General features: G+C 44.3%; 1 protein-coding gene across 25 annotated transcripts in view; it reads left to right on the forward strand.

The window, feature by feature from the left end:
* LOC137417329 (serine/threonine-protein phosphatase 6 regulatory subunit 3) overlaps positions 1-27181 on the forward strand; it is a 238253-nt gene that overhangs the window by 180840 nt on the left and 30232 nt on the right. For 10 of the 25 annotated variants that reach the window (XM_068103194.2, XM_068103180.2, XM_068103183.2 and 7 more), the window contains 7 exons: positions 2905-3057; positions 3231-3389; positions 13804-13868; positions 24944-25059; positions 25916-26056; positions 26507-26604; positions 26883-26972. In XM_068103194.2, the coding sequence (XP_067959295.2) occupies positions 2905-3057; positions 3231-3389; positions 13804-13868; positions 24944-25059; positions 25916-26056; positions 26507-26604; positions 26883-26972 (822 nt within the window). The remainder of the gene's footprint in view (positions 1-2904; positions 3058-3230; positions 3390-13803; positions 13869-24943; positions 25060-25915; positions 26057-26506; positions 26605-26882; positions 26973-27181) is intronic. The other 15 variants (XM_078782967.1, XM_078782965.1, XM_078782968.1 and 12 more) reach the window with 3 other exon arrangements.

Raw genomic sequence — 27181 nt, forward strand, 5'->3', positions numbered from 1 at the left:
CTTTATTATAAAACCACAAAACCGCAACAATATGTTGCTCTTTTATGAGCCTCGCTCTTGTTGACAAAAAAGGATAAATCTGAAACCTTGATATTGAGAAACTCAGAATTATATTTTTTTTACAGGTGGTGATGTATTATTCTAGAAAACTCAAAATGCGTGAAGCTTGTATTGTTGCTCTTCATATTTAATGACTTGTCCATGAAGGTTACTAATCTCAGGTTTTTGGAGTGGAAAATATTTTTTCTGAAATGCACATGCAAGACCTCATGCAAGAAAATGCGCATCATCATAGATCATCAGATTAGCTTCTTAGAAAACTACTCTATGTGTGTCTTAACACATGGTGGTGCCAACCCAGCACTGACTCTGTTTGGTGTTTGACTGAATCATTACCTCGACCATCAAAGGTGTATGGAGGTTATGTTTTCACGTCTCTGTCTGGGAGCAGGATATCTCAAAAGGTTATTGACTGATTCAGACAAAATTTGGTGGACAGGTTCTGTGTAATGAGGACAAATCGATTCGATTTTGGTGAAGACCTGTATCTGGATACTGGAATTTTAAAGTGATTCATCACTGATTGAGATTGGGCCAAAAACGATATATAGCACGATATTTCAAAATGCTGTGGATGGATTCAGACAATACTTGGTGGACGAGTTGGGTAGGTGACAAGAACAAGCCGATTAGATTTTGGTTAAAGCCTGGATGTACAGTCACGTGAAAAAGTAAGTACACCCCATGTAAAGTTTTGACTTTTTCAACATATTTCAACATACAGCCATTTGATCTTCATTTCAACAATATTGATAGATAAAGGTGATATAATATAACAAATATCATGAAACATTTACATTTTATAGTCCATTGTATAATTGAAATAAACGTAAATGCAAATTTCGCATGTGGAAAAAGTAAGTACACCCTTGGCTCTAATAGGTGGTATTGCCCCCTTTGGCAGAAACAACCTCAAGTAGGTGCTTCTTATAACTGTCTACCAGTCTCTGACATCGACTGGGAGAAATTTTTGCCCACTCCTCCATGCAGAATTCTTTCAGCTGTGCGATGTTTGAGGGGTTTCTTGCATGCACAGCTCGTTTCAAATCCCCCCACAACATCTCGATGGGATTTCGATCCTGGCTTTGACTTGGCCATTCCAGAAGCCTCCATTTCTTTCTTTTCAGCCATTCCTTGGTGGATTTACTGGTCTGTTTAGGGTCATTGTCATGTTGCAAGGTCCACCTTCGGTTGAGCTTCAACACTCCGACAGATGGCCTCACATTATCCTCAAGCACCCTCTGGTACAATGAAGAATTCATAGTGGATTCTATGATGGTGAGCTGCCCAGGCCCTGATGCAGCGAAGCTGCCCCAAACCATAATATTCCCACCACCATGCTTTTCAGTTGGTATCAGGTTCTTGTGGTCAAATACTGTCTTTGGTTTTCGCCAAACATGTCTTCTGGTACTGTGGCCAAATAGCTCTACCTTTGACTCATCTGTCCAGAGCACATTGTTCCAGAAGTGTTGGTCTTTGCCTAGGTGTTCATTGGCAAACTTTAGTCTTGCCCTGATGTTCTTTCTGGACAGCAAAGGTTTCCTCCTGGCACACCTCCCATGCAGATCAAATTTGTGCAGCCTCTTTCTAATGGTAGACTCGTGCACTTTGACATCAACAGTGGCAAGAGCTACCTGTAGGTCCCGTGATGACATTCTGGGGTTCTTAGAGACTTCTTTCAGCATCTTGCGGTCTGCTCTGGGGCTGAACTTGCTGGGGCGGCCTGGCCTGAAAAAGTTGACAGTTGTTTGGCATCTTCTCCACTTGTAGATGATCTTCCGGACAGTCGAATGATTGATTTCAAATTGTTTGGAGATCTTTTTAAATCCCTTCCCAGACTCGTAGGCATCTATAACCTTCTTTCTGAAGGCGTCAGAGAGCTCTTTTGATCTAGGCATGGTGAAGCCGCACACTTCAACAACAAAGAGCAAACCAAACGAAATGTCTGAGGTTTAAATAAGACACGTTCCTCCAAGATCCTCTCTGACGATGTTCTAATCATTTGCACCTGAGCTGGTGCACCTGATTCTAATTTTAGGTATTTGAAGTAGTGATAAATGTAGGGGTGTACTTACTTTTTCCACATGCGAAATTTGCATTTATGTTTATTTAAATTACACAATGGACTACAAAATGTAAATGTTTCATGATATTTGTTATATTATAATCACCTTTATCTATCAATATTGTTGAAACTAGGGCATGCCCGTACTATATATATGCCCGTACTATATATCTATCTAAAATTATATCCCCCCCCTCTATTTACATGAAATGGTTTGGTCCATTCGCAACGCCAAAGCGAACGGCGAACGGCTTGCGAGTACAGTGACAATCCCCCCCCTCTATTTACATGAAATGGTTTCGTCCATTCGCAACGACCACAGAACCCCCCCCCCTCTATTTACATGGAATGGTTTGGTCCATTCGCAACGCCAAAGCGAACGGCGAACGGCTAAATCGCCATAGCTCGGTAAGTACTTGTCCGATTAATTTCAAACCTTGAAAAGGCACATCCTCGGGTCCCCAGCAATATACCTGGCAAGTTTCAAGTATATCGGACCGGTAGTTGTCGAGAAATCGTTGTCGCATACATACACACACACATACACACAGAGATTAGTGGAATTATAGATAGATGAAGATCAAATCGCTGTATGTTAAAATATGTTGAAAAAGTCAAAACTTTACATGGGGTGTACTTACTTTTTCACGTGACTGTAGATCCAGCCTATCAGTGGGATGTAAGCTGTTCATCCTGGCGGATGTATATGCTCTCCCGAGTGCCGTTCTAGTTTCACTTTTGTAATTGTCGTTCCTTCTGTGCTTGTGTTTCGTTTGCAGAAAGGCAACATGATGACAACAGTTGGACTGCTTGACCCTCCCTTGGGAAACACGCGGCTGCATGTAGCCAAGCTGGTGAATTCTCTACTCCAAGCAAACTCAAGTCAAATGAACCAGGCCCTGCAAGAGCTTGACACTATTGCAATTTTGTTGGTATGCTGTTGAAGCATGATTGTCATAAAATAACTGCAATTTAGGGAATTTGGAAAGTGTGCTGTCCATTTAGAAATCTACATGCTTATCCTCCCAATGGCAATCTGGGAACTTCCTCACCATTGGTGATATCACTGTAAGCTCTGTTGTTTTTGGTATTCCTATCTTCACAGGACCTGTTCTTCAAATACATGTGGAACAACTTCTTGCACTACCAAGTAGAGCAGGTGATTGTAACGATCCTCACCAGCTGCCCTGAATGTCCTGATGGTGGCGATTGCAATTTGGAGAATGGCTCCAATGGCACAAAGGAAAATGCGCTGGTAAAATATGTACGTATTACTACTTACCATTCAAGCAAGCACCCATTCACAACAGTGTTGTCATGTGTTAGGACCAAGCAGATCACTGTTAATTGTGAGCAATGGGACAGGATAACCAAAAATCACACAATCTTTTTTTTTTTCAATGAAAAATGCCAGATTTTCTAAATTTGCTGGTTATTTCGTATTTGAAAGGTCATATAGAAATATGCATTCTGGTTCATTGGAACAGTTTTTTGACATTTTTTGCTGTACCCCCATCATTAATTTTCAGAAGTTATCACAAGGTATGTCCTGGACTATTTTCCTCAATGTTGTTAAATGGTATTGTCGTGTTATTTCCCCGGGTTAACACCACAGGGATCACGAATGGCCAATAGCGAGCTTTTACTCCGAAGCATTCAGTTCAATTGCGGACTTTATCTATGCGGGGGAAGAAAGGGGAAGAAGCTGAAGCGCTTACCTGAGCGATCCCGCCGGGCAGTCTTCAACTTGCAGAAAATAACTCGAACAAAAACCGGGTTTAGAGATTTTTTTTTTTTTTTTTGTATACAGAGTCGAGGCTCGTGAAAGAGCTAACATTTATCAAACAAACAAATCAAACAAACAGGCAAACAAAGTATATAAAAAGCGGAGCGGTCGACAAGATGGGGAGAGAAGGGGAGGAAGCACACAAACACAACATTTGAGAGCAGGGACATCGGGAGATGTGTGGGAGAGAGAGGGCTTGGGGGGAGGCAGGATAGGTATAAAACGCAAGGACACCAAGGACTTCCAGGAAAGAAGACAAAAGTCGCCTCAAAAAAGTGGATTTGGGGTGAAATTAGCGGGGGTAGAAAAGATCAAGGTTTTGGATTGGGGAAGATAAGAGATGGTGGTGAACAGCCGTTTTAAAGACCTGGAGGGAGGAGTGGGATTGAAGAGAGTGAGGGAGTTTGTTCCAGAGGCGGGAGAAAAGAGGAGTGAAGGTGAGCAGAGAGGCTTGATTTTGGCAGTTTAACCATAAGCGGGTTGCAGGCAGATCTTGTGCGACCTGTAGGAATATTTGGGGGACAGAGCCCAGAGAGAGCTGGGGGAGCAAGGCCGGAGAGGAGTCGGTAGAAGACGGAAAGACCACCAACCTGCCTGCGGTGAGTAAGTGAAAGGCCCTCGGAGTTAGCTTCATTGCGGGAGATTCCAATGATTCTGAACGCTTTGGTTTCAACAGCGTGAAGACGAGCTAGGTGTGAGGCAGGAGCACCAGCCCAGAGGGGAGAGCAGTACTCCATTGAGCTGCGGATGAAAGCCTTGTATGTGGTGAGGAGCTCAGGTGTGCCAAGGAAGGACCGCACGACAGAGGATGCCCAGTCGGCGACTGGCTTTGGAGGCCAGCTTGGAAATGTAGTTTTCCCAGGAAAGATCATGGCAGATAGTGAGACCCAAAAGCTTGAGTGACAGAACTTCTTGGAGAGGATTATTCAGAAAGTAGATGGGAGGGTTGTCCAGTCGGTCTTTTCGGAGAGACATCGTACGAGTGTGAGATTAAAAATAACAAAAGGATTTATTGAAACGGATTTCTTGAAAACGGATTTCCGATAAGAAAACGCGGCGGTAAAACTAAGTTCCTAAATGGAGCGCTCCCAGAACAGACACCATACACAGACAGAGGGGAATTCAAGAACTGGAAAATAATGGTGTAATTATGGCAATTAGCTCAACTCGCTCGGTGCGTCGTCAGCAATCGTCCAGGCCCCAGCGCGCAGTCTGCACAGTCTTGACGCGGCTCCTGTATTGGCGGGAAACCGCTTGTTGTTTGGCGCGCGTGCACAAAGCCAGGCCTCGCTGCACGGTCCGTCTTGGACGGCAAGGGCGCAGCTTGCCTCCCAAGCCGCATCGGCCTCCGTTTTCCTCGCACGCCAAAGGATGGTGTCAGCAAGAGTGTCGAGGACCAGGGGTGAGCGAGAAGCAGGAACGTCGAGAGACAGAGGAAGTTGCAAGAGGCGAGGAAGGGCAAAAGGCAAGAAAAAGCAAGAGCGGAGGGTAAGAGAGGAAATGTCAGTCCGAGAGTTATTTTAACGTTCGGGTCGTGACGTCATCAGCACTTCTCCACCAATCAGCGTGCTGCTTCTTGCTCGCCTCTGACGTCATCGGTGGTCCTTGCCAATTGGCGCTCTGCTTCCTCCTCGGCCTTCCTTCCAACAATCAGCGGGTAGCTTATTGCTCCGCCCTGGCCAATCAGGGCTCTTCGGGGTGTGTCTTCGGCCTGCCTGTCTTCCGTGGCTGTAGCTGGTGCATCCCAATGGCCGTCCTCAGAACTGGCTTCCCGTTGGTTTTATGGTTATTGTTTGGTGCATAGGGTCAGACATACAAAGGATAATTTATCTTTATCCCCTAAGCTAAATAACATGCCCCGCCCCCTCGTGAAGGGGACAGATATACAACTAATCCGTCATTCGGCGAAACAAAACTTATTACATGGTGATGATTCTTACCCGACATCCGGAGCATGATACCTACTCAAATCTACCTGACTCTACATATCACTGCCTACCCCACAAACAAACATAACAGTATTAAGATAAGTATAAGTAAGACTACTTGATCTAATAGCTTACTTAATCAACCAAGAATGGCCGCAGTGTGGTCGCAACCTGCTACAAAATCCAGTAACGGACCGATTGGGAAACACACATTTAAAGCACTCTTCGAAGATGAACAGCACGATTGGGAAACACATTTAATGTGCTATTAAAAAATTAACTCGACACCTCTTAACCATACCGTACTTCCCACGGTTATATTAGAAAGAGAGCTGATTAGTCTCATGGTGACAGATTGCTTAAGCCCAATATGGGGCCGTTCAAAATTGCGTGACGCTTTTCTTTTCGTAATTAACGTAATGTAACGCTTGATTACGTAATGTAATGTAATGATTGATTACCATGCATTTTGGCATACTGTGCATTCCGATGGGCTTGATTAAACCTTACTATTATTACCCTCACCAGACGAGAAGATATTGCATTTGGGTTTGTTTGTTTTTCCGCACAAAACGTGAGTATGTGTAATAATTGTATAAGACCCTTTGGAATCCTAAGACCCTTCATTAACCATAAACCTCTATCGAACCTTTACAACCCTGAAACACATTTACTACTTAGTGAGCCCTTAAAAATTGAAATTTAAAAGAGATATTTCATTTTTTTTTTTGAGCTTTCAGATGAAGCCCAAAAAATACCTAAAACAATGAAGCTCATCTCCCAAGTAAATACGCCTCACCTTTCCAAGTTTGGTTAATGGAAAAAAAATACCTTGAGGTCAAACTTCAAAGAGAGAAATCTTAGACTCCCCCCCCCCCCCCCCCCTTCCTCTCTCCTCCTGTCTTTTTAATATTAAAAAAAAAAAAAACCCCCGAGATTTGAAAGATTTAGATGCATCTCCAGCGGCCATTATGAGGGTTTTGTCATACTCCCCTCACCTGCTCATACGAAGAGCTCAAAGTTTTGATCACTGGATTTGAAAACCTTCATATCGGTTTATCGTTTTTGAAGTTGAAAAAAAAAAAGATCTAAAACACCGGAAATCGAGAGATCTTGCAGAGCTGCTCATTTTAACCGATACAAGTATATACCCTATTCAACGCAAATCCAGTCGACAAAAGGGACCCCGAAGACCCTTAAATACCCAAAACACCCAGAGGTCCCCAAAGACCTTGAAGATCTAACAGATTACCGCAGCTTTCTGTGCAGCTATTTGTATGGGAACATTACATTATCCAACCCCCTCTTAAACTTGAAGTAATGCTCCATGACCTGGTCAGCTTCTTGCACGCTGTCGGCAATTGCCCGCATATCCTGCATCACCTCAACCAGGAACTTGACCGTGAGGTTGAACTTCGGCACCTCTTCTTCATCACTGGCCGCCTCCTCTTTCTTCCTCCCCCTCCTCTTCCTCCTCGGAAACCTTGGTAATGGCCTCCAACTCCTCGTGAGCTCATCGCCATGCGAGGCAATACGATCCTCCAACTCCTCAGGCTCCATATCGTCAAAGCTTTCCCCTCCCACCTGCCGTGCCAACCCGACAATTTCATTTCTCTCCACTGTGTTGTCTGGAAATCCTGTAAAGTTTTTCATTGCCTGTGCTGTGGCCACAGGCTGTGACAGTGCACGGTGATGGTCGAGGCTCTCACCTCATCCAGCAACTCCATGATGGCGCCGATGCAGTGGGCAATGTTGAACCCTTTCCAACACTGCACAACGGTGAGCCCTGGATCAGACTTGATCACGTCGAAAATGCGGTGAAAGGTGCAGCGGGTGTAATAAGTTTTTAAAAAAAGAAGTGGAGAATACACTTTGGTGGAGCGTCTTGATGAGGGAGGTGGTGGTGGGTGGCAGGGAGATCACCTCGACGTTTAGGAGAGCCACGTTCAGGTCTATGGGGTGGCCAGTAGTGTTGTCGACGAGCAGGAGAACCTTGAATGCAAGGTTTTGTTTCGCCAGACACCTCTCTACCTGAGGGACGAAACGGTTATGAAACCAGTCCATGAAGATTGCTACCGCTACCCCCATGCCTTCCTGTTAGCCTTCCAAAACACGGGCAGCGTTTCTTTGTTCTTTGCCCTTAGCCCAGCAGATATGTGAAAAAATTGTGCTTTTGGTGATACAAGCATGAAATTTTGAACACTGATAGAGCATACTACTAGGAAGATTTTTGGATATAGGGGCATTCAAATCTTTTCCTAGGGACAAAATGGCGGCCATTTTAAAAATGGCCGTTTACGGATAATAAGATACACAGTACCGATGTCTATAAAACTAGATTTACTTATTGCTCAAGCACACCTATGATGTTTTTTTCACGTAAACAGGTTGTAAGATCATAATTAAATGTCAACAAACTCACATAACATTTATTTGGTCCTTATTCTTTACAAAAATAATTACTTTTTGAGCTATTTTGAGCAAACTCCAGAAACACAATGGAAATGAAGTGAAAATGCCACATTAACGCTGTGGAAGTGACTTTCACTATAAAACAGTCTACAAAACAGTCTTCCACATGTTTGTGTATATGTAACAGGTGTGTTATTCCTCCTGTATACTATCGTGTGCACTCCCCTGCACAGTGACACAGAGCTGAGCACTGGAGTGCGGCCTTAACACACTTGCACTGTTTCCTGCAACCCTTCTTGCATCCACATCTAATCAATTGTCGGCATGCCTCAGTTGCCTCTGTGAGGGTTGTCCAATATATCCCCCAGCCGTTATTACTCTGTTTCCAACCCCATTCACTTGGCGATGGGAGCTCAGGTGCGCAAATCATCATCTGGCCCCAACAAAAGCCGGCTTGGTAGGCAGCTCTCTTGATGTGTTGTCTGAGGGCTTCTTGCGTTGGTGGGATAGCCTCTATTGATCTACCAGTCTGGGTGAAGAGATGCTTGCGGGCATCGTTAACATGTTCCTGGCTGCTTGTTCGATCGTAGAGCAGAACAACAAAACGCTCCAGTGGATCCATGTTGTCATTTGCAGTTGAAATGGTTGGTGTGGCAGCCAGTGCGCAGAAAGCTGAGGTGACCTCATCATAGGCTTTCCATGTTTCCCATGCTGTTTTCTTCCCCCTTCCGCCGAAGCAGGACACGGTGTCACACCCAGTGAAGGCGTGGAAGAATGGCAACCCTCGGCACTTGTTTGGTCCCAGTGCCACAGCCATCTCGTGAGCTGCCAAGTGCCTGAAATTCTTCCCTGTGCCAAAAGCAACCCAGAGTTCATCGATGTCAAGATATCCAGTTGCTGCCACTGCAAGGATCAAAACATCTGTGTCCACTGTGCGGATTGACACCTTGGTATAGCCCTGTCTGACTGCATCTTGGACATGGAGTAGTATCCTTGTATCTGCCTCCTCGTGACTACACGGGGAAAGACCAGTAACATCTCGTGGCTGTGTACAAAAAACTTCTTTGTGGTTTGTGGTGACGATTTGCTTGTCAGTCTCAATGTTTGCTATCCTCGTTGCTAGAAAGTCAAACAACTCCACCTTGTTCTCGTCTATGCGAAGGAAGGCCTGCCAGTTTCGAGGGATGGAACTAGATGGCTCAACTCGTCTCCTGGTGCCTTTACCCCTCGTCTTCCTGGTGTCGGCTTTCAAACTGTCTGGGAAATATTCATCCCAGATAATATCAACCCTGCTCTTATTTTGTATCTGAGATGTGATGTATGGCAAGAATACTAGTGATGCATACTCAGAGAAGGTCTTCGCATTACGAGGTGCCAGCATGTTCACGATGGCTGCTCCATCCAGGATCATGACTTCAACAGGGGGGCTTACATCATCATTTTCCCGTGAGGTGATCAGATCTTCTAAGCACCCAACCAGATCAGACTTGGTTCCAAGCCGGATTTTGCCCATTTGTGACAATGCAGGGGGACAAGCTTGGTTTTCATGTGCAAAGAATTCATCAAGATCTCCATTCCGTGTCTGGGATGCAATAAACAGCCTGGAGAACAGAACGCAGTCATTCTTCAGAGATACCACCTTCAACTCTGTTCTTGACTTCTCTCTGACTGGGGGTCGGCTGAAGAGAGGGAGATTGTTTCTTTTTATTGGGTCAGTGATAGGCTTTGTCTGATGTACAAGCCTCTCGTTCACATATGTGTCATACTGTTCTTTTCCCAGCTTCTCGATCTGGTAAAGGGTGTTGATGACTGCTGGGTCTGCCAGGTCTCTGCTGATCATAGAAGAGAGGCAGCAATGAAGTTAAGGCCACACTACACTCTGGTTCTTCTGGATATATAGACTGCTTGCTGGCATGGTATCCAGCCCATGATACTGTCTCGTCTCCCTTAAGTGGTGTGTCAGATAGCACTGTCTTCTCCATCTGCTCCAGCCACCTGTCAAAATGCAAGATAATGAACACAATTAAGAACAAACAAGTCCACATAAGTTAACAAGTCTTGGTTATTTAGGTACACATATAACTGTCCACAGTTCAAACACAATAATCAGTTACCTGTACTCAATCTGCATTGCTTCAGGGATGAGTTGGCAGTTGCTTTTGTTGGGACCCGCTAGCTTGGGTACAGGTGGGTCACATTTACCCAGAACAACAGGAGGTACGATGGTGTATGACTGTGGCAGGTGTGCATCTGTTGTTGATGTGTCATCTGGGTTTACCCGTTGAACTCCACAGCTATTGCTATTTGGGTGCTGGAAAAGTGAAATGCCAGTGCCATGGAAGGAGTCGTGGGCACTTGTTGAACTGGGGTTATGATCAATGTTATCCACTGCCCCAGTTGTGAAGAGGTCACTTTTTAGCTCAGGGGGGCAAACTGTACCCTCATTTTGGAAGAAACGGCAGATTCTGTTCCCCAAGTCCGTGGAGATGCTAAGCACCCTGTCATAGGAGATCGAGAGACCCAGGTTGAACATAGTATCAACCAGGTCTCTTTTTCGAGTCTTTGTGTGGATAAGGGTGCCCAGGTACACAGGCAGGGGAGTCTCCCGATTGTGACTGTGCCTCGTGGACGTGGTAGTACTGCTACTCTCTCTGCGGCGTGAGTAACTGTTGAACATAAGGAGTTGTGAGATTGTGAGAGTAGGTGTTGATACCGACGAGTGGCTTGACTGCTCTTGGATGTTAGGACCATTCAAGATCATAGAAACTAGTGATACAAGCGAATTAGGTACCGAATGTTCTTGGCAGTGGGCTTCACATGAACCACTAAATGTTGAGTTCATTTTCAACATGTCTCTACGAACTATATTTGCGGCTCTAGCAAGACAAACTCCATCACTGTCAGTGTCGTGATCACATGCCTTCTGAAGGGCTGAGCCAACATCCTGGTTGAAAGCAAGCAGAATATCTCGACCGGACATGTGCTCCTCTAGGTCTGGAAAATATGTCATGATTCGATCTTTGAGTTTGGTGGAGTGGACACGCCTGGTCAAGACTGTTCCAAGCTGTTCCAGCCTGGTGGTGTATAGTCTTGCTAGGTCTACCAGCTTGAACACTGGTGTCACAAGTGCATCTGTGCGGGCATCATCGATGTAGGACACTAGCTCTCCAAGTGCTATACCGTGATTGATATCATCTTGTTCATTCAGTGTTGTGCTTGTGGCCCTTGCTTTGTTATAAAGTGACACCAGACACTTCACGTGGTACTGTGCATCTTGTGCTATAAGGTCACCTGCACTCAGTTTAGCAAGAAGTGCCTGATCTCCTAGTTTCAGGGCAGCTGTCCTGACATGTTTATCGAGGTCGAAGGTGGAAGCTTTTCGCAGAGAATTAGTACCCGCTGGTTTGTCACAAAAGAAACACTTTTCAGGCTGTGGCTGTGTGTGGTCTACATGTACTCTGTGACGGGTGTACTTTCTTGAGACACTTGCGGTTTCTTCACTAGACGTTTCTCTTTTTTGTGCCCGATGCAGTTCAGTTTTGTTGTATTTCAGTCTGCATGAATCATGCCACTTAGCCTTGTGGCTCTGGAAGGTTGACTGGATACCTTCACCATCGTCCAGGCGGGACAGTTCTAGAGATTTTGGCAGGCAGCCCATCTGGCTGAAGGTGAGGAGATAATCTGCAAGAGTTTGGTATCCGGACCCTGTGGTTCGCTTGGAATCAGCTGGACAGGCAAGGGCCTCATCGGTGACCTCCTGACATAACACACACTTCTCCCAATCTGTCAGATAAGGCATGTTTGTTCCAGATGTACTAGGGCTTTGGGGGTCTAATAGCTTGAAATTTTTGTTGGCCATTGTCAATTAAGCATTATCCACCACCACCATCCAATCAATATACAAATTGGGAACCAAATCTAGGTAGCTACTACAGTCAATGAGCGAAGGTGCAGTGCAGTCGAGTTATCATCTGAAAAAGAAATACATACATTATTATCATAAATATAGTAATTCGCTTTCGTAACTTTTCACTAGCCTTGCATTGTTCCTTATAGTCACCTAGTCTATGATAGGAAAGTTCATAAAGCTACATCAAAGTTGTTCATATAAAGGTATTGAACCAAAATTACACCCAGGAGAAATCAGATAGTCATGCAAAGTTAAATAATTAAACCGCTAGACCAGTCCTGTCTATTGCAATGGTAAACCATTTGTTCTGCCCCTTATAGGCCACCGTAGATTCCAATTTTGAACCCAGTATGAAGGTATTGCATAGCATGTACATGACAATTTATAATATGCTCATTACATTGTGTTTCAATAGCAGCACAAATGACAAGTCTGAAATAATAGGTAAATATGTCCTTCTTAGCCGCCATTTTGTAAAATGGCCGCCATTTTGGGCCAAGGAGAAATCTGGAATGCCCCTACATCCAAATTTCACTGTAAGGGTATGCCCTAACTGTGTGCCAAGTTTCATGCTTGTATCATCAAAGGCACAATTCTACCACAATTCTTCACATATCTGCCGGACTACCTTGAGAGCACGCCAGTTCAGGGAACGGTACAGCATCATGAGTTTCGTCATACAGAGTAGAGATACCCGGTCCTTGGCGACCTTGAATTCCGATGCTGTTCCCTTGAACTTCGAGATGAAAGTTCTCGTGGGCATTTTTGACAGAATTGGCGGGTCTCGTTTGCATTGAAGACCTGCTCTGGCAGGTACCCCCTCTTGTTCATTAACTGCGCGAGTTGAGCAGGGAATGTTTTGGCCACGTCGTGGTCCACGGAGGCACGCTCGCCTGTGAGCTTTATATTTTTGAGTCTGTATTGCTCCTTGAAGCGGTAAAACCATCCCCTGCTCGCTGTGAATGAACTGGGGCTGCTTGTACCTGCATCGCTCAGCACATCACGTGTGTTAGCGTCTTCCGTGCTCACGCCACCCACGCCTGACGGATGTTCGTAAATACGCCTCACCTTTGCACAAATGAAAGGTCCACAAAAAGGCATGTTCTTCTGTGCGTTGTCTTCTATCCATACACTGAGAGCCTTCTCCATCCTTTCTATGTGGACGTCTCAGACTTGGGCAACCACCTTGGTGCTCAGTGCAGCGCTCTCCGCAACACTTTCTTGGATCGCCTTCCCATTCTTCAGAATGTAGTGAATGGTGGATTCGTTCACTCCGTAATGCCTGCCCATTAAGGAAATGTGTTGACAATGCTGGATCATATGTGGTGGTTTAAAGTGTTGTGCATAAAGCTGCACTGGACACACTTTCATTTACAGTTTGTTTCATTTAAATTGGTTCATAAATAAAACTTCCACAACAATTTAAAATTGGGTTTTGACTTACCAGACACCCTGTAGATGAGATGTCAGAATGAACTTGGTACAACAATGGGGATGCTGTATGAATGTGCACAACCCTGATGTGCTCATTGGAAGGCAGGATGATGTAAGCTGACCAATTTGTGAGACATGTGTTTACTTCCCACCCCCCTTTCTTCCCACCAAATCACATCCCTCTACTGTGTTTTGCCCTGCCCTGCAGCTTTTTGACAAGTGCTGCCTGGTGCAGAGAATACTGGATGCCTGGACTTCCAACGAAACAGAGCAGTAAGTTTCATGTTTCTCTTGGTCATATTGTGTGCCTTACAGGCTGAGGTTTTATGCCGAGCCATTCCATTACAAGTTGCATTGTTGATGCAAGAGGAGGCTACTCGGCCCATCATGCATGCACTGGCTATATACCAACACCAGACCAAACATATTTGTCTGACGCCATGGACCCAATCTCATTTGGGTGAGGGGGGGGGGGGCAGTAGGAGTGAAGGGGGTGGGGAAGGAGTATTCCATATATGCAAAAAAATGTTTTTTTTTTGTTGTTGTTGTTTACAGAATCGAGGCTCGTGAAAGAGATAACATTTATCACACAAAAAAAATCAAACAGACACACAAAGTATATAATAAGGGGAGCGGTAGACAAGATGGGGAGAGAAGGGGAAGCACACAAACACAACATTTGAGAGCAGGGACATCGGGAGATCTGTGGGAGGGAGAGGGCTTTCTGGGGGAGGAGGCATGGGAAGGGTGGGGTGGGGTGGGAGAAGTATAAAACACAAGGACACTGCAAGGACTTCCAGGAAAGAAGTTGGTATTTCAAAAAAGTGGATCTGGGGTGAAATTAGAGGGGGTAGAAAAGATCAAGGTTTTGGATGGGGGAAGATAAGAGATAGTGGTGAACAGCTGTTTTAAAGACCTGGAGGAAGGAGTGAGATTAAAGAGAGTGAGGGAGTTTGTTCCAGAGGTGGGAGAAAAGAGGAATGAAGGAGTGAAGGTGAGCAGAGAGTCTTGATTTTGGCAGTTTAACCATAAGAGGGTTGCAGGCAGATCTTGTGCGACCTGTCGGAATATTTGGGGGACAGAGCCCAGAGAGATCTGGGGGAGCAAGGCCGGAGAGGAGTCGGTAGAAGACAGAAAGACCACCAACCTGCCTGCGGTGAGTAAGTGAAAGGCCCTCGGAGTTAGCTTCATTGCGGGAGATTCCAATGATTCTGAAAGCCTTGGTTTCAACATCGCGAAGACGAGCTAGGTGTGAGGCAGTAGCACCAGCCCAGAGGGGAGAGCATTATTCCATTGAGCTGCGGAATGGGTCGGCGACTGGCTTTGGAGGCCAGATTTGAAATGTGGTTTTCCCAGGAAAGATCATGGCAGATAGTGAGACCCAAAAGCTTGAGTGACAGAGCTTCTGAGAGAGGATTATTCAGAAAGTAGATGGGAGGGTTGTCCAGTCGGTCTTTTCGGAGAGACATAGTAAGTGTGAGATTTGTCAGGATTGAAAGACATGTTCCACTTGTTTGACCAGTCTGTGATTTTGTCCAGGTCTGCAGAGAGTGAGGAGGTTGCAGACTGCTGATCTGAGGGATGAGGAATTGAGCGGCAGAGAGTGGAGTCATCAGCAAAGAGGTAGAGAGTATTTTCAAGAGACTCAGAGAGATCATTGATGAAGAGCAGAAAAAGCACAGGGCCCAGAACACTGCCTTGGGGAACTCCAGCCTGAACAGGAAAGGGAGATGAGAGAAACCCATTCAGGGCCACACGTTGACTACGACTAGAGAGGAAGTCCGCCAGCAATGTGTGGAGATTTCTATGGATACCATAGGAGGAGAGTTTGGTGAGCAGAGCGGGGTGCCAGACCGTATCGAAGGCATGTGATATGTCAAGGGAGACAGCTCTAATTTCCTGTTTGGAATTGAGGCCCTCCATAATTTTAAACTGAATATATTATACGACCTGAAGTACCCAGGACAGAGGAGGGAAGGAGAGGAGGAGGTAAGAGGAAGAGGGAGGGGGGGAGGACAAATTTACCTGTGCGAAGACAGCTTTAACCTCAGCATTGCGCAGGCAAAAGAGGGAATTGTAATACCCTCTGCCACCACCACTAGGTGGTGCTACACGGTGCGCATTTACATAGAAAATTTACGCGCCCCCCGCCACCCTCCCCCCCACCTCTGTCATGTGAGGTCGTGGCCACAAAGCTGATGTTAAAGGAGAATGGACACGACCAAAACAACTTTGCAGATTTCGAAACATAAACATATCTTAAACACTTCTATTGAGTTCATTTCACAAATATCTTCGCGGTTTTATTAGAATTTGTCAAAATATCGCCGAACAAGCGAAATCAGTTTTGTCAAAACCGCAAACCGGAAATGAAGTTTGCGGAGTAACCCAGTTTTTCGTTCTTAAAGCCTTGTTGGCTTCGTGACGATCCGAACATCGCTTTGTTTTCGTTACGATCAGTTGGAATCATGCCCAGTCGTTGTGTGGCTGCTGCTAGTGCGTGCCCGTACGTGTGGGGAGGTAAGTACGTGGAAATACGTACGTTGACGTACGTACCAAACATAAGGCCTCACTTTCCGGAAGTTCGCATATCGCAGTTACGATTAATCGCAAATTAGTTTTAATGGCCAAGTATTCAATTTTCAAACCGCTAGGCAGAAACAACAAACACACGTCGTTCCTTCGCTGTCGCTTGACCGTACGTGCAAAGAAAAATTAAAACTTGCATCATTCCTTCGGTCTTCGCTCACGTCCTTCGCCGTTCCTTCGCTCTCGTCCTTCGCCGTTCCTTCGTTCACGTACAAAACGTATGTGTTTGCTAAATAAATAGCCATAACTTGGTAACCACTTGTCCGTTGAATAGCAAACCTTGAAAAGGCACATCCTCAGGTCTCCAGCAATATACCTGGCAAGTTTCACTTAGATCGGACCAGTGGTTGTCGAGAAACAGCGGTCACAGAAATACACACAGACAGACACACAGACACACAGAGATTGCTTGCATTATAGAGAGTGATATTTAAAAAAAAAAAAAAAAAAAACACCTTCAGAGGCCATTTTTCCCCGCAAAGCGGGGGTTGCCTTTTTCGGGGACCGTGGTTGTTGTTGTTTTTTGGTCCCCTTTTTGAAGCAATGTTTTACGGCCGGATGCCCTTCCTGCCGCCAACCCTAGTTGTCGCCTTTTACGACAAGCAGGGTATTACCAGTGAACTGGTACTCAATTAGCCGACCTCGGAAGGATGACAGGCTGAGTCAACCCCCCTGGTGTTAATTCAGCGATCGACCGGGATTCGAACCCAGGATCCTAAGCTGGCACCCTAGCCGCTAGCCCAACACCAGGCTTATAGAGAGTGCTATAATGATACAATTACAACTGATACACCTGCAGTGCTGCACTAAGTCAATAAAGTCGTATTTCGTTTCTGTGTTTCTATCCATTTCTTGCCTCACGGCACCGAACATTAATTAAATATTAGTTATGTATTCCATTGACGAGAAAAAGAAACTTTTTCAATTAAAAAAGAGACATAAAAATGAATACCATTCAGTATTTTGGAGGCGCCCGAGATCAAAATCGATCGTCATTGTGTCTGTGTCCGACGATTTCTCTTCTTCACTCTCTGGACGGTATGGTTCGAATCTGTATGGGAGAATCGAGTGTGATTCCCCAAGATTATTAATTTTCTCTTCATTTTCCACATCAGATTGGTCAGAAATATCGCTGATATCCAGACTTACGCAACTATCGGAGTCGGTGTCTGCCATTGTTTACTATTGCGCAGTCACATCAGCTTCCTCCGATGACGTCACATCGTGGAGGGCAGATTATCGCGAGATGCTGGCCGGCGCGAGAGAAATCGTCTGCTATTGGCATTTTCAAACTCGGATATCTCACGATTCACGCATGCTAGAGCAACAATTTTTGCACCAAACTTAATCTTTTTTGTTGCTACAATTAATTAATCTTAAACATTTGATGTCTATACTCATGTCCGTTCCCCTTTAACTTAAATATCAAGATATATATATATATATATATATAAATATAAAATTAAATATCATGAAATATACACCAACAACTGGGAGAATGACAAAAGAGCAGGAAAATACAAAAAAAGAGTTGGATCGAGTGGGTATAGAAAAAGAAGGCTCATTGGAATGGCTAAGAAGAGGTCAGCTCAACTGTGACAGCGAACGGATCATAATAAATGCCCAAGATCAAGGACACGACACCAACGATTCCATCGAGTGTGAACATAGAAAACAAAGCATTGCGGCCGGACATTGCACTCAGGAACAAAAAAGAAAAGACAGTATTGATGATTGAGATATCAGCAGTACCCAGCGATTTTGGCCAAAACAATGCAGAAATCAAGAAAATGACCAAATACCAGGACCTCGAAAATGAGTTCAAGAGATCTTGGAAGATGAAGAGCATCGAAGTTGTACCAGTGATAATTGGAGCAACAGGAGTGATGAAGAAGAACCTCACTGAGATTTTGAACACCATCCCTGGAAATATTTCCACGAATGTACTACAGCTGGAGGCAATCCGCGGTTCGGTGACGATCCTGAAAAGAGCCCTTGGAACAAAACTGAAAAAGTTGAACAGATTGGTCCATGAACCATGATCCCTGAACGAAGAGGAGGTGGATACTTTGGGTCCTGGGAGGACTCCGTTCCACCTACTGAAGCCCGCAAATGGAGATAACAACCAACGAGAGACACAGACAGACCGCCACAGGTATATATACATATATATACACCACATATATATACACCTGTGGTGTATCGGGAGGTTAAATCAGACGCGGATGTAGCTTCAGGACTTCGATCTTTAATTTTTGACAAGCTTTCGACCAACAAAGGTCTTCTTCTGAGTCGGCCCCAAGTTCAACGGGTCTATATATATATATATATAGATATATATAACATAAGTTCAAAACACACCTGGTCACAAGTGTGCCGCACTAACCGGGTCTTCAGTCGAGGTCCTCAGCATCATCCCGTTTCGGCCCTTCAACCTCGATACGGTCAGCTAAGGTGGGCCAGCAGGGGCACATCCACATGCAGCAACTACACCTGGATGCGTACATACCCCCACCCCCAGCCAGTGCGAACGCAGACTACAACAGCAACACCTCCACATCCAGAATCCACAGCACCAAACAAACATGGTGGAACACTCAAACACCCACCTTTATACCCTTCACCACTCAACAACAAAACACACCAGATCATTCATACACACACATCCACACACATCCACACACAGCACCAACCAACCACCTACCCTTACAACATACACCACTCAACATACAAAAACACACACTCATGCAAAAATTCATTCATGCAAAAAAACACACCCTCACCCACCCACTCACTCACTCACATACACAAAATAAGAAATAATAATAGTAACAAAAACAAACAAAACAAAAAACACCACACACCACACCCACTCCTGCAACACACACACACACACACACACACACACACAAACACACAAACACACACACACACACACACAAACACACACACACACACACCACCATTTATATTCCGTAACCTCAACCTACACCGTTCGACGTGCCTCCATAAACGTCCTCCATATCCAAAATGAGCCTTTCAAGGCAACCTGGGCCACCTTGTCACACATCCTCCTTCTTTCTGTCCCACACACTCCAAGCCGAGCAAGAAATGCAGAAAAGAAATTGCCAATATACCCTCTACACCCCACCTCAAATGGCTGACACAAAACTCGCCAACCCTTCTCCCGGCACTCTGTCTCCAGCTCACTGTACTTTCCTCTCTTCCTCTCGTGCACCTCCTCCATGTTCTCTTCCCAAGGTACAGACAATTCCCCTGAGATGACCTGTCTTGTTGCACCTGACCAAATGACAATGTCAGGCCGCAACCTTGTCACACAGATCTCCTCTGGGAATACCAATTGTGGCTTTAGGTCTGCCACCACCTGCCAATCACAAGCATCTGACAGCCCTCTTGCTTTCCACCTCCTCCTCTTTCCACCTCTTCCCACTTGGCCCTCCTTGACAAACCACACCTCTCCCCCATCAGTCTCCTTCTCCACTCTTCTCTCTCTCGACGTCAGCACCTCTTGTTGCACCATCTGCACCACCACCGCCAGCACCTGATCATGTCGCCACCTGTATTGTCCTGCTGCCAATGCTACTGAACATGCACTCAGTGCATGCTGCAGCGTTCCCACACCTCCACACAAATAACATCTCTCCTCCTGAAACCAACCCCCACAATCTCAAGTTTACTGGTGGCGGAAGCACATCATACATTGCCCGCAAAAATTCAACAATAACAAATAAAATAAACAATTCAAAACAATAAAAAGGAAATTAAAAATAAAAATAACAAGGAAAACAATAAAATAAATTTAATTATAAATAAATAAATAAATAAAATAAATAAATAAAATAATTAAATAAATAATAATAATAATAAATACATAAATAATAATTTTAATAAATAAATTTTTAATAAAAGGAAATTCAACAATATTGGCTCCATCCTCCAAATCTCTTGCCACTTCAATGTCTTCACCCGCACACCTTCCCACCTCGTCCAAGCACCTTGCTGTGCCTGACCGACTGCTTTCACATATCTCCCCTCCTCTTGCTTTCTTCTCACCTCCCTCTCAACCATCTTCCTCCTCTCTTTCACACATGCCTTTCCCCATCGCTCATGCTTCATCCACCCCAAGCCATGCTTCCCGTGCTGTACCATCCCCATGACCACCTCCTGTTGCAACCGCTCCTCCATCTCGTCCACCTCTGCTCTTGCATTCCACTTCCGACTTCCCTTCTTCTCTGGGAGAGCATTCTTTACCACTGCATCACTTGAATCCCGCAACATCATGAACTCCCGCACCCACACCACCTTAAACTCCTCGGTTAATGATGTCAAGGGAAACTGGAATTTTCCACCCTGACCATAAAAGGCAATGTTCGTCAAACAGCGTGGCACTCCCAACCACCTCCTCCCATATATACATATATATATACACCGTGCATTCAGAAAGTATTCAGACCCCTTCACTTTTTTACACTTTGTTATGTTGCAGCCTTATGCTGAAATCGTTTAAATTCATTTTTTCCCTCATCAATCTACACTACCCCATAATGGGGATCAATCAATCCCCATAATGACAAAGAGGAAACAGGATTTTAGAAAGTTTTGCAAATTTATTAAAAATAAAAAACTGAAATATCACATTGACATAAGTATTCATACCCTTTGCTATGACACTTGAAATTTAGCTCAGGTGCCTCCCATTTCTCTTGATAATCTTTGAGATGTTTCTACACCTTGATTGGAGTCCACCTGTGGTAAATTCAATTGATTGCACATACATGATTTGGAAAGGCACACACCTGTCGATATAAGGTCTCACAACTGACATGCATATCAGAGCAAAAACCAAGCCATGAGGTCGAAGGAACTCCCTGCAGAGCTCAGAGACAGGATTGTGTCGAGGCACAGATCTGGGGAGGCCTACAAAAAAATTTCTGCTGCATTGAAGGTTCCCAAGAGCACAGTGGCCTCCATAATTACTCCCGCCAGGGAGTAATGCATTCGACCCTGTAGTTCCGTGTGTCTGCGTATGTGTTCGTGTGTTTGTGAACAAGATATCTGGAAAAGTTATGAACGAATTTGGATGAAAGTTGGTGGGATGATTGCCCTTGGGATAAGGAAGAATTGATTAGTTTTTGGTGAAGCTCAGGATATTATTCCGGGTCCAGGAATTTTTTGAAGGATTTTTTACCATTGGAAGATAGGGCTCATTTTAAAAAATCATTATCTTCTATATATTCTATATTTAACATTGTGATATGAAAATAGTTTTCATATTTGTTGTAAATGTAGTTTAAACTCGTGGTTATGCGTTAGAGCGGTGTATTTTTTTAGCAGCGTCGTCTTCAATGTTCTTTTTTTTTTCTTCTAATAAAGACATATTCTGTCATTTTAAAACCACCAAAGTGTGTATTCGGTTTCCCCGTTTCATAAAATGTATCGTTTGGTAAGTATAATGCTTTAAAACTGTTTTTTTTTTTTTTAAATCTCAGAAGAGATCAACATTTACCTCAGCGAATGTCAATCGTGGTGTCAGTATTTGATGAACTTATAAAGACTTAGGTGAATTATAAGTGTGACCAGCATGTGCACGGGATTCTTCCCAGAAGAATGAGCGGTCGCATTAGCTTGTACGACTTAAAATGAGCAAGTTTTGTTTTCACGTTTGGGACAGTTTTACATGTTGTATCCCTAAGGAATGAAACGAACGTTTTTCCTGGGTTACAATTTTATTTGAAGTCACACATGCCTCAAAATACACTCACATATAGAATTGAATGCTGAATCCGAAAATGTAAGTGAAATTGCCTTGTTTTTTTTAACATTATCTTCTATATATTCTAAATATATATCTGTGCAGTGTCTGTCTTGTGTTGTCTTGTGTTGTCACTGAACTACTCCCTCAAACTGTTGTGCAATCGTACTATTCCAACTTGACCCACGGCGGGAGTATGCGCTCCACTGAGTGGCGTTCTAGTTCTTAAATGGAAGAAGTTTGGAACAACCAGGACTTCTCAGAGCTGGCCGCCCGGCCAAACTGAGCAATCGGGGGAGAAGGGCCTTGGTAAGAGAGGTGACCAAGAACGCGATGGTCACTCTCGGTGAGCTCCAGATATCCTGTGTGGAGATGAGAGAAACTTCCAGAAGGACAACCATAATTTAAATAAAGGACTTTTAAATTTAAAATTTAAATAAAGGACAACCATAATAAGGACAACCATTTCTGAATAATCCTCTCCAAGAAGTTCTGTCACTCAAGCTTTTGGGTCTCACTATCTGCCATGATCTTTCCTGGGAAAACCACATTTCCAAGCTGGCCTCCAAAGCCAGTCGCCGACTGGGCATCCTCCGTCGTGCGAGGTCCTTCCTTGGCACACCTGAGCTCCTCACCACATACAAGGCTTTCATCCGCAGCTCAATGGAATACTGCTCTCCCCTCTGGGCTGGTGCTCCTGCCTCACACCTAGCTCGTCTTCACGCTGTTGAAACCAAAGCGTTCAGAATCATTGGAATCTCCCGCGATGACGCTATCTCCGAGGGCCTTTCACTTACTCACCGCAGGCAGGTTGGTGGTCTTTCCGTCTTCTACCGACTCCTCTCTGGCCTTGCCCCCCCCCAGCTCTCTCTGGGCTCTGTCCCCCAAATATTCCTGCAGGTCGCACAAGATCTACCTGCAACCCTCTTATGGTTAAACTGCCAAAATCAAGACTCTCTGCTCACCTTCATTCCTCTTTTCTCCCGCCTCTGGAACAAACTCCCTCACTCTCTTCAATCCCACTCCTCCCTCCAGGTCTTTAAAATGGCTGTTCACCACCATCTCTTATCTTCCCCAATCCAAAACCTTGATCTTTTCTACCCCCGCTAATTTCACCCCAAATCCACTTTTTTGAGGTGACTTTTGTCTTCTTTCCTGGAAGTCCTTTGTGTCCTTGCGTTTTATACCTAACCTGCCTCCCCCCAGGCCCTCTCCCTCCCACACGTCTCCCGATGTCCCTGCTCTCAAATGTTGTGTTTGTGTGCTTCCTCCCCTTCTCTCCCCATCTTGTCGACCACTCCCCTTTTTATATACTTTGTTTGCTTGTTTGTTTGATTTGTTTGTTTGATAAATGTTAGCTCTTTCACGAGCCTCGACTCTGTATACAAAAAAAAAAAAAAAATCACTGCAACATTCCACCGATCTGGGCTTTATGGCAGAGTGGCCAGACGGAAGCCTCTCCTCAGTGAAAGACACATGAAAGCCCGCTTGGAGTTTGCAAAAAAGCACCTAAAGGACTCTCAGACTGTGAGAAACAAGATTCTGTGGTCTGATGAAACCAAGATTGAACTGTTTGGCTTGATCTGCGAAGCTTTCCAACCTGCGATTGGGTTTGAAGCGGAGAGATTTCTTAAGAACGTCCTGCTCCAAGCAGCGATGGTTAAACCGTAGATGGGCCTTGGTAACTTCGGTCTGCTCCAGAAGCTTGGTGTAAAGCCAGCATTGCTTGGCGATATTCTCCCCATGGCTTTCACCAACAATATTAAGTAATGACTTGCGGTTGGGATTAAAATCAAATGAATCCATTTTTAGTTATCCAACCTTTAATGAGCTCATGTGCTCATTGAGCTCATTAAGTTAAGGTAAAACCTTAACTTAACTATAAGCCTTAACTTAACCTTAACTGGTGCTGCTCTAATGATCACATTGTGCTGAGACTCCATCTCAGAGAAGACTTGCACCTCGGTTTTCCATCTTTTCAAGAGTACAATTATCTTGTACAATTCAATAGCTGAACGTTATGTGGAGCTACTAATTGTTTTGAAAAACGCAATAAATAGGTTAATACGTGAAGAAAATTTTCTTCAGCAAACATTAAAATTGTTCTCGTATTATTTTGCCCTAAGTTAGCAGATAGATGATTGAATAGCTGATGGGAGTGTTCTGTGATTATGAGTTGTAAGGTTGCTGATATGAAAAGCACTGAAATTTGATCTGTCAGTGTCATGAGAAATAGTAATGTAATCGTGGATAATGATTTTTATGAATTTTGATTCACCAGCAAATAATATATGGTTGGGCCACCAAGAATGCTGGGGGGGGGGGGGGGGGGGCACCAAATTTGTGTGTGTGTTTTTGTTTGTTTGTTTGTGTTTGTTTGGAAACCCAACCAGCTACATTTGGTGGAGCGCATACCTCCACCAGGCTGAACAGTTTGTTTTGTGTCCCACTGACTGGCTGGATCTGGATCCTAATCTGAACCAAAATCAAATTGGCTTGTTTTTATCACCTATCCAACTCATCCACCTATCCAATTTTCATCTGAATCCATCTACAACTTTTTGAGATATCGTGTTGTATATTGTTTTTGTTCCCATCTCTCAATGGTGAAGAATCACTTGGAAAATTAAAAAAAATTCTCTGATCCGGATTCGGATCTTCACCAAAATCGAATCTATTCATCCGTGTCAGACACCCAACCTCTCCACCAAATTTCGCCAAATCTGTCCACAACTTTTTGAGATATCCCATCGACAGATAAACAACAAAATCTTCAGTGGTGGATATAAATATGAAATTGCTGTCGTCAGTGATAAAACTTGCAACCCTTCCTCACCCAGCAACATTTGTACCCATTTTAAAATATTTTTCCGTATTTCACCCACCCCGACCTCCCCTCTTTATTGCTTATGGACTCATTCTTGTTTAATAAAAGAAAATCTCTGTTTCCCTTAATGCTTTTGAAGTAATATATTTGTGGTTCCAGGAGCAGTGGGGGCAGGCGACGAGGCTACATGGGCCATCTCACCCGAATAGCCAACTGTGTTGTCCAGAGCATGGACCATGGTGCTAACGAGGCACACATAAAGATCCTTTTCAAAGGTAACCAGGCTGACCCATTTCATTCCCCTCAATATCCTTGTTGTGAAAGTACTGTCTTTACTGAGCCATCGGCCTTTTGATATTCAGCAAGTGGTGCACAATGTGATAGACAAACCACGATTCTGAAGGCATGTTATGATGCGTGTAGTGTTATTGTTGTTAAATGTTGTTGTAAATTCACTAACTTAAGTGTTTGTGGTTACAAACTTCAATGCATCTTATTTCTCATGTGGCAAACGTTCTGCCATGTTTGACTCCAAGCTTGGATATGGAAAATCACAAACTACTGGGATGGGAGATTGATGTTTATTTAATGAAGTTTGATTTCATTGGATTTGATGCAATTGTCGCCCAATCAGAATTTTCGTCTTTCTGATTAATTTCACGAAGTTCAATGTGACAATCAGCCGATCTTGCCTCCTGAGTAACTCGTATTTCTGTGGCAATAAATTTATCTTTTGACTTTTTTATTTGGTGATTTTCAAATAATTTGCACACTACTTGTTTCTGTAAACTGTAAAGTGTTTGAAATTACACAATTAACCAAACCTTGTGCCATTAAATGTGGACTGATAATTGTTTTCAATAGTGCTATCGATTACATTCTTTATCCTCTCAAATTTTGCGTGAGTTAACTTTAGTGAAACCAACTCAAAATCATCGAGAGAGAAAAAAACCTGATTATCATCATGAATGTATTAAGATGATAATTAAATCCGATATCGTACTTTTGCTTTTCTCTCAAACTACAACTTGTGAACACATTATGATGCTCACTAAAATGTTTGTCAAATTCTAGGTCGTCCTTTCAAAAAGGACACTTGAGGCTAAAGTTCTTATGGAACATTCCTTGCAGGCGGGTCTCCCATTTTCAGCATTGGAAAATGGGGTGGGCCCTCTGTGCTACTGTTCCCTGCACGGGGTGCAGGGCTGGGCCACCACTTCTCTGCGTGGGATGCTGGGGCAAGGCCCTCTGTTTTTTTCTGTGGCGCACCAGGTTGGGCCCCCGCTTCCTCTGTGTGAGACGTTGGGGTGCCCACTCTTCTCATGGGTACTAGGGCGGGCCCCCTATCCCCCATGTGGGGGCACTGGGTTGCGTCCCTTCTCTGCTTGGGGAGCTTGTGTGTACCCCTTCTTTGCGTTGGGTGCTGGGGTGTGCCTATTCTCCACATAGGGTGCTAGGATGTACCCCTTCTTCTCTATGTGGGGTGCTGGTGGAGGCCCCTTCCCAGCATGTGGTGCTGGGATGGCCCCTCTTCTCTGTGTCAGGAGCTGGTACTTGGTCCCTCTTCTCTTTGTGGAGTGTTGGCATGGGCCCCCTCTTCTCTCCATATGGGGTGCCAGGCAAACTCCTATTGTGTGTCAATTTCCTAAATAAATATCTGATAGTTGTGAATGACAAAAACTTTGCATTTTCATTACCTCCATCTCAACCTCTCCTCCCTAGACCTGCCAGACGATTATAAAGAGAGATGGGAAAGCTTTGTCTCAGGCTCTCTCACTGAAATCAACAAAAAGAACACTGTTGACCTGGTGAGGAGTCTCGTAAGTTGTTAACCACATTTTTTTATAACATTTTTTGCTTCACTTCTCTCTCCTTTCTTTCCACCTATTATTTTCACATCCTGTATCATCTGTTCTTTGGCAGAAAGTGAAAAAGTTGAGTGATGAAATATTTTCATCCTCTGTGTTTACTCCAACCATTTTCATCTCAACTTCATCTCGTTGCTTTTGTCTTTGAACAATGCCTTTGTGGAGGTTGTTGAGGTCTGCACTGGAGTTGCTAACATTGGTAGTATGGTCACCAATGTTGCTGTGTGCAGGTAAGCCCGTACAACCAGCACTCTTCCAGCGAGGATGATGACACGGACATCAAAGACATTGGGTTTCCCCATGATGCTTCTCTACAGCAGGTATGCCTCACAAGCAGTCTTCTGCGATTGTTTTTCTGTCGGCAATCCCTTTCAGCCTCTGTTGGACCTGTCTCTCTCTGTCTTGTGCTGTCTGCTTTTAATGGGTGGCCTAACCCTTCAACCTGCAGGTTCTCCCAAAGCATTTTTGCAAGATTATTTGATCTTTTTTTCTATTTTTATAGCTCCTTTTTCTTTTGCGCTTTAACCTT

The sequence above is a fragment of the Myxine glutinosa genome, chromosome 8 (genome assembly GCF_964187855.1).
Source record: "Myxine glutinosa chromosome 8, kmMyxGlut1.1, whole genome shotgun sequence".
NCBI classification, from domain to species: domain Eukaryota; kingdom Metazoa; phylum Chordata; class Myxini; order Myxiniformes; family Myxinidae; genus Myxine; species Myxine glutinosa.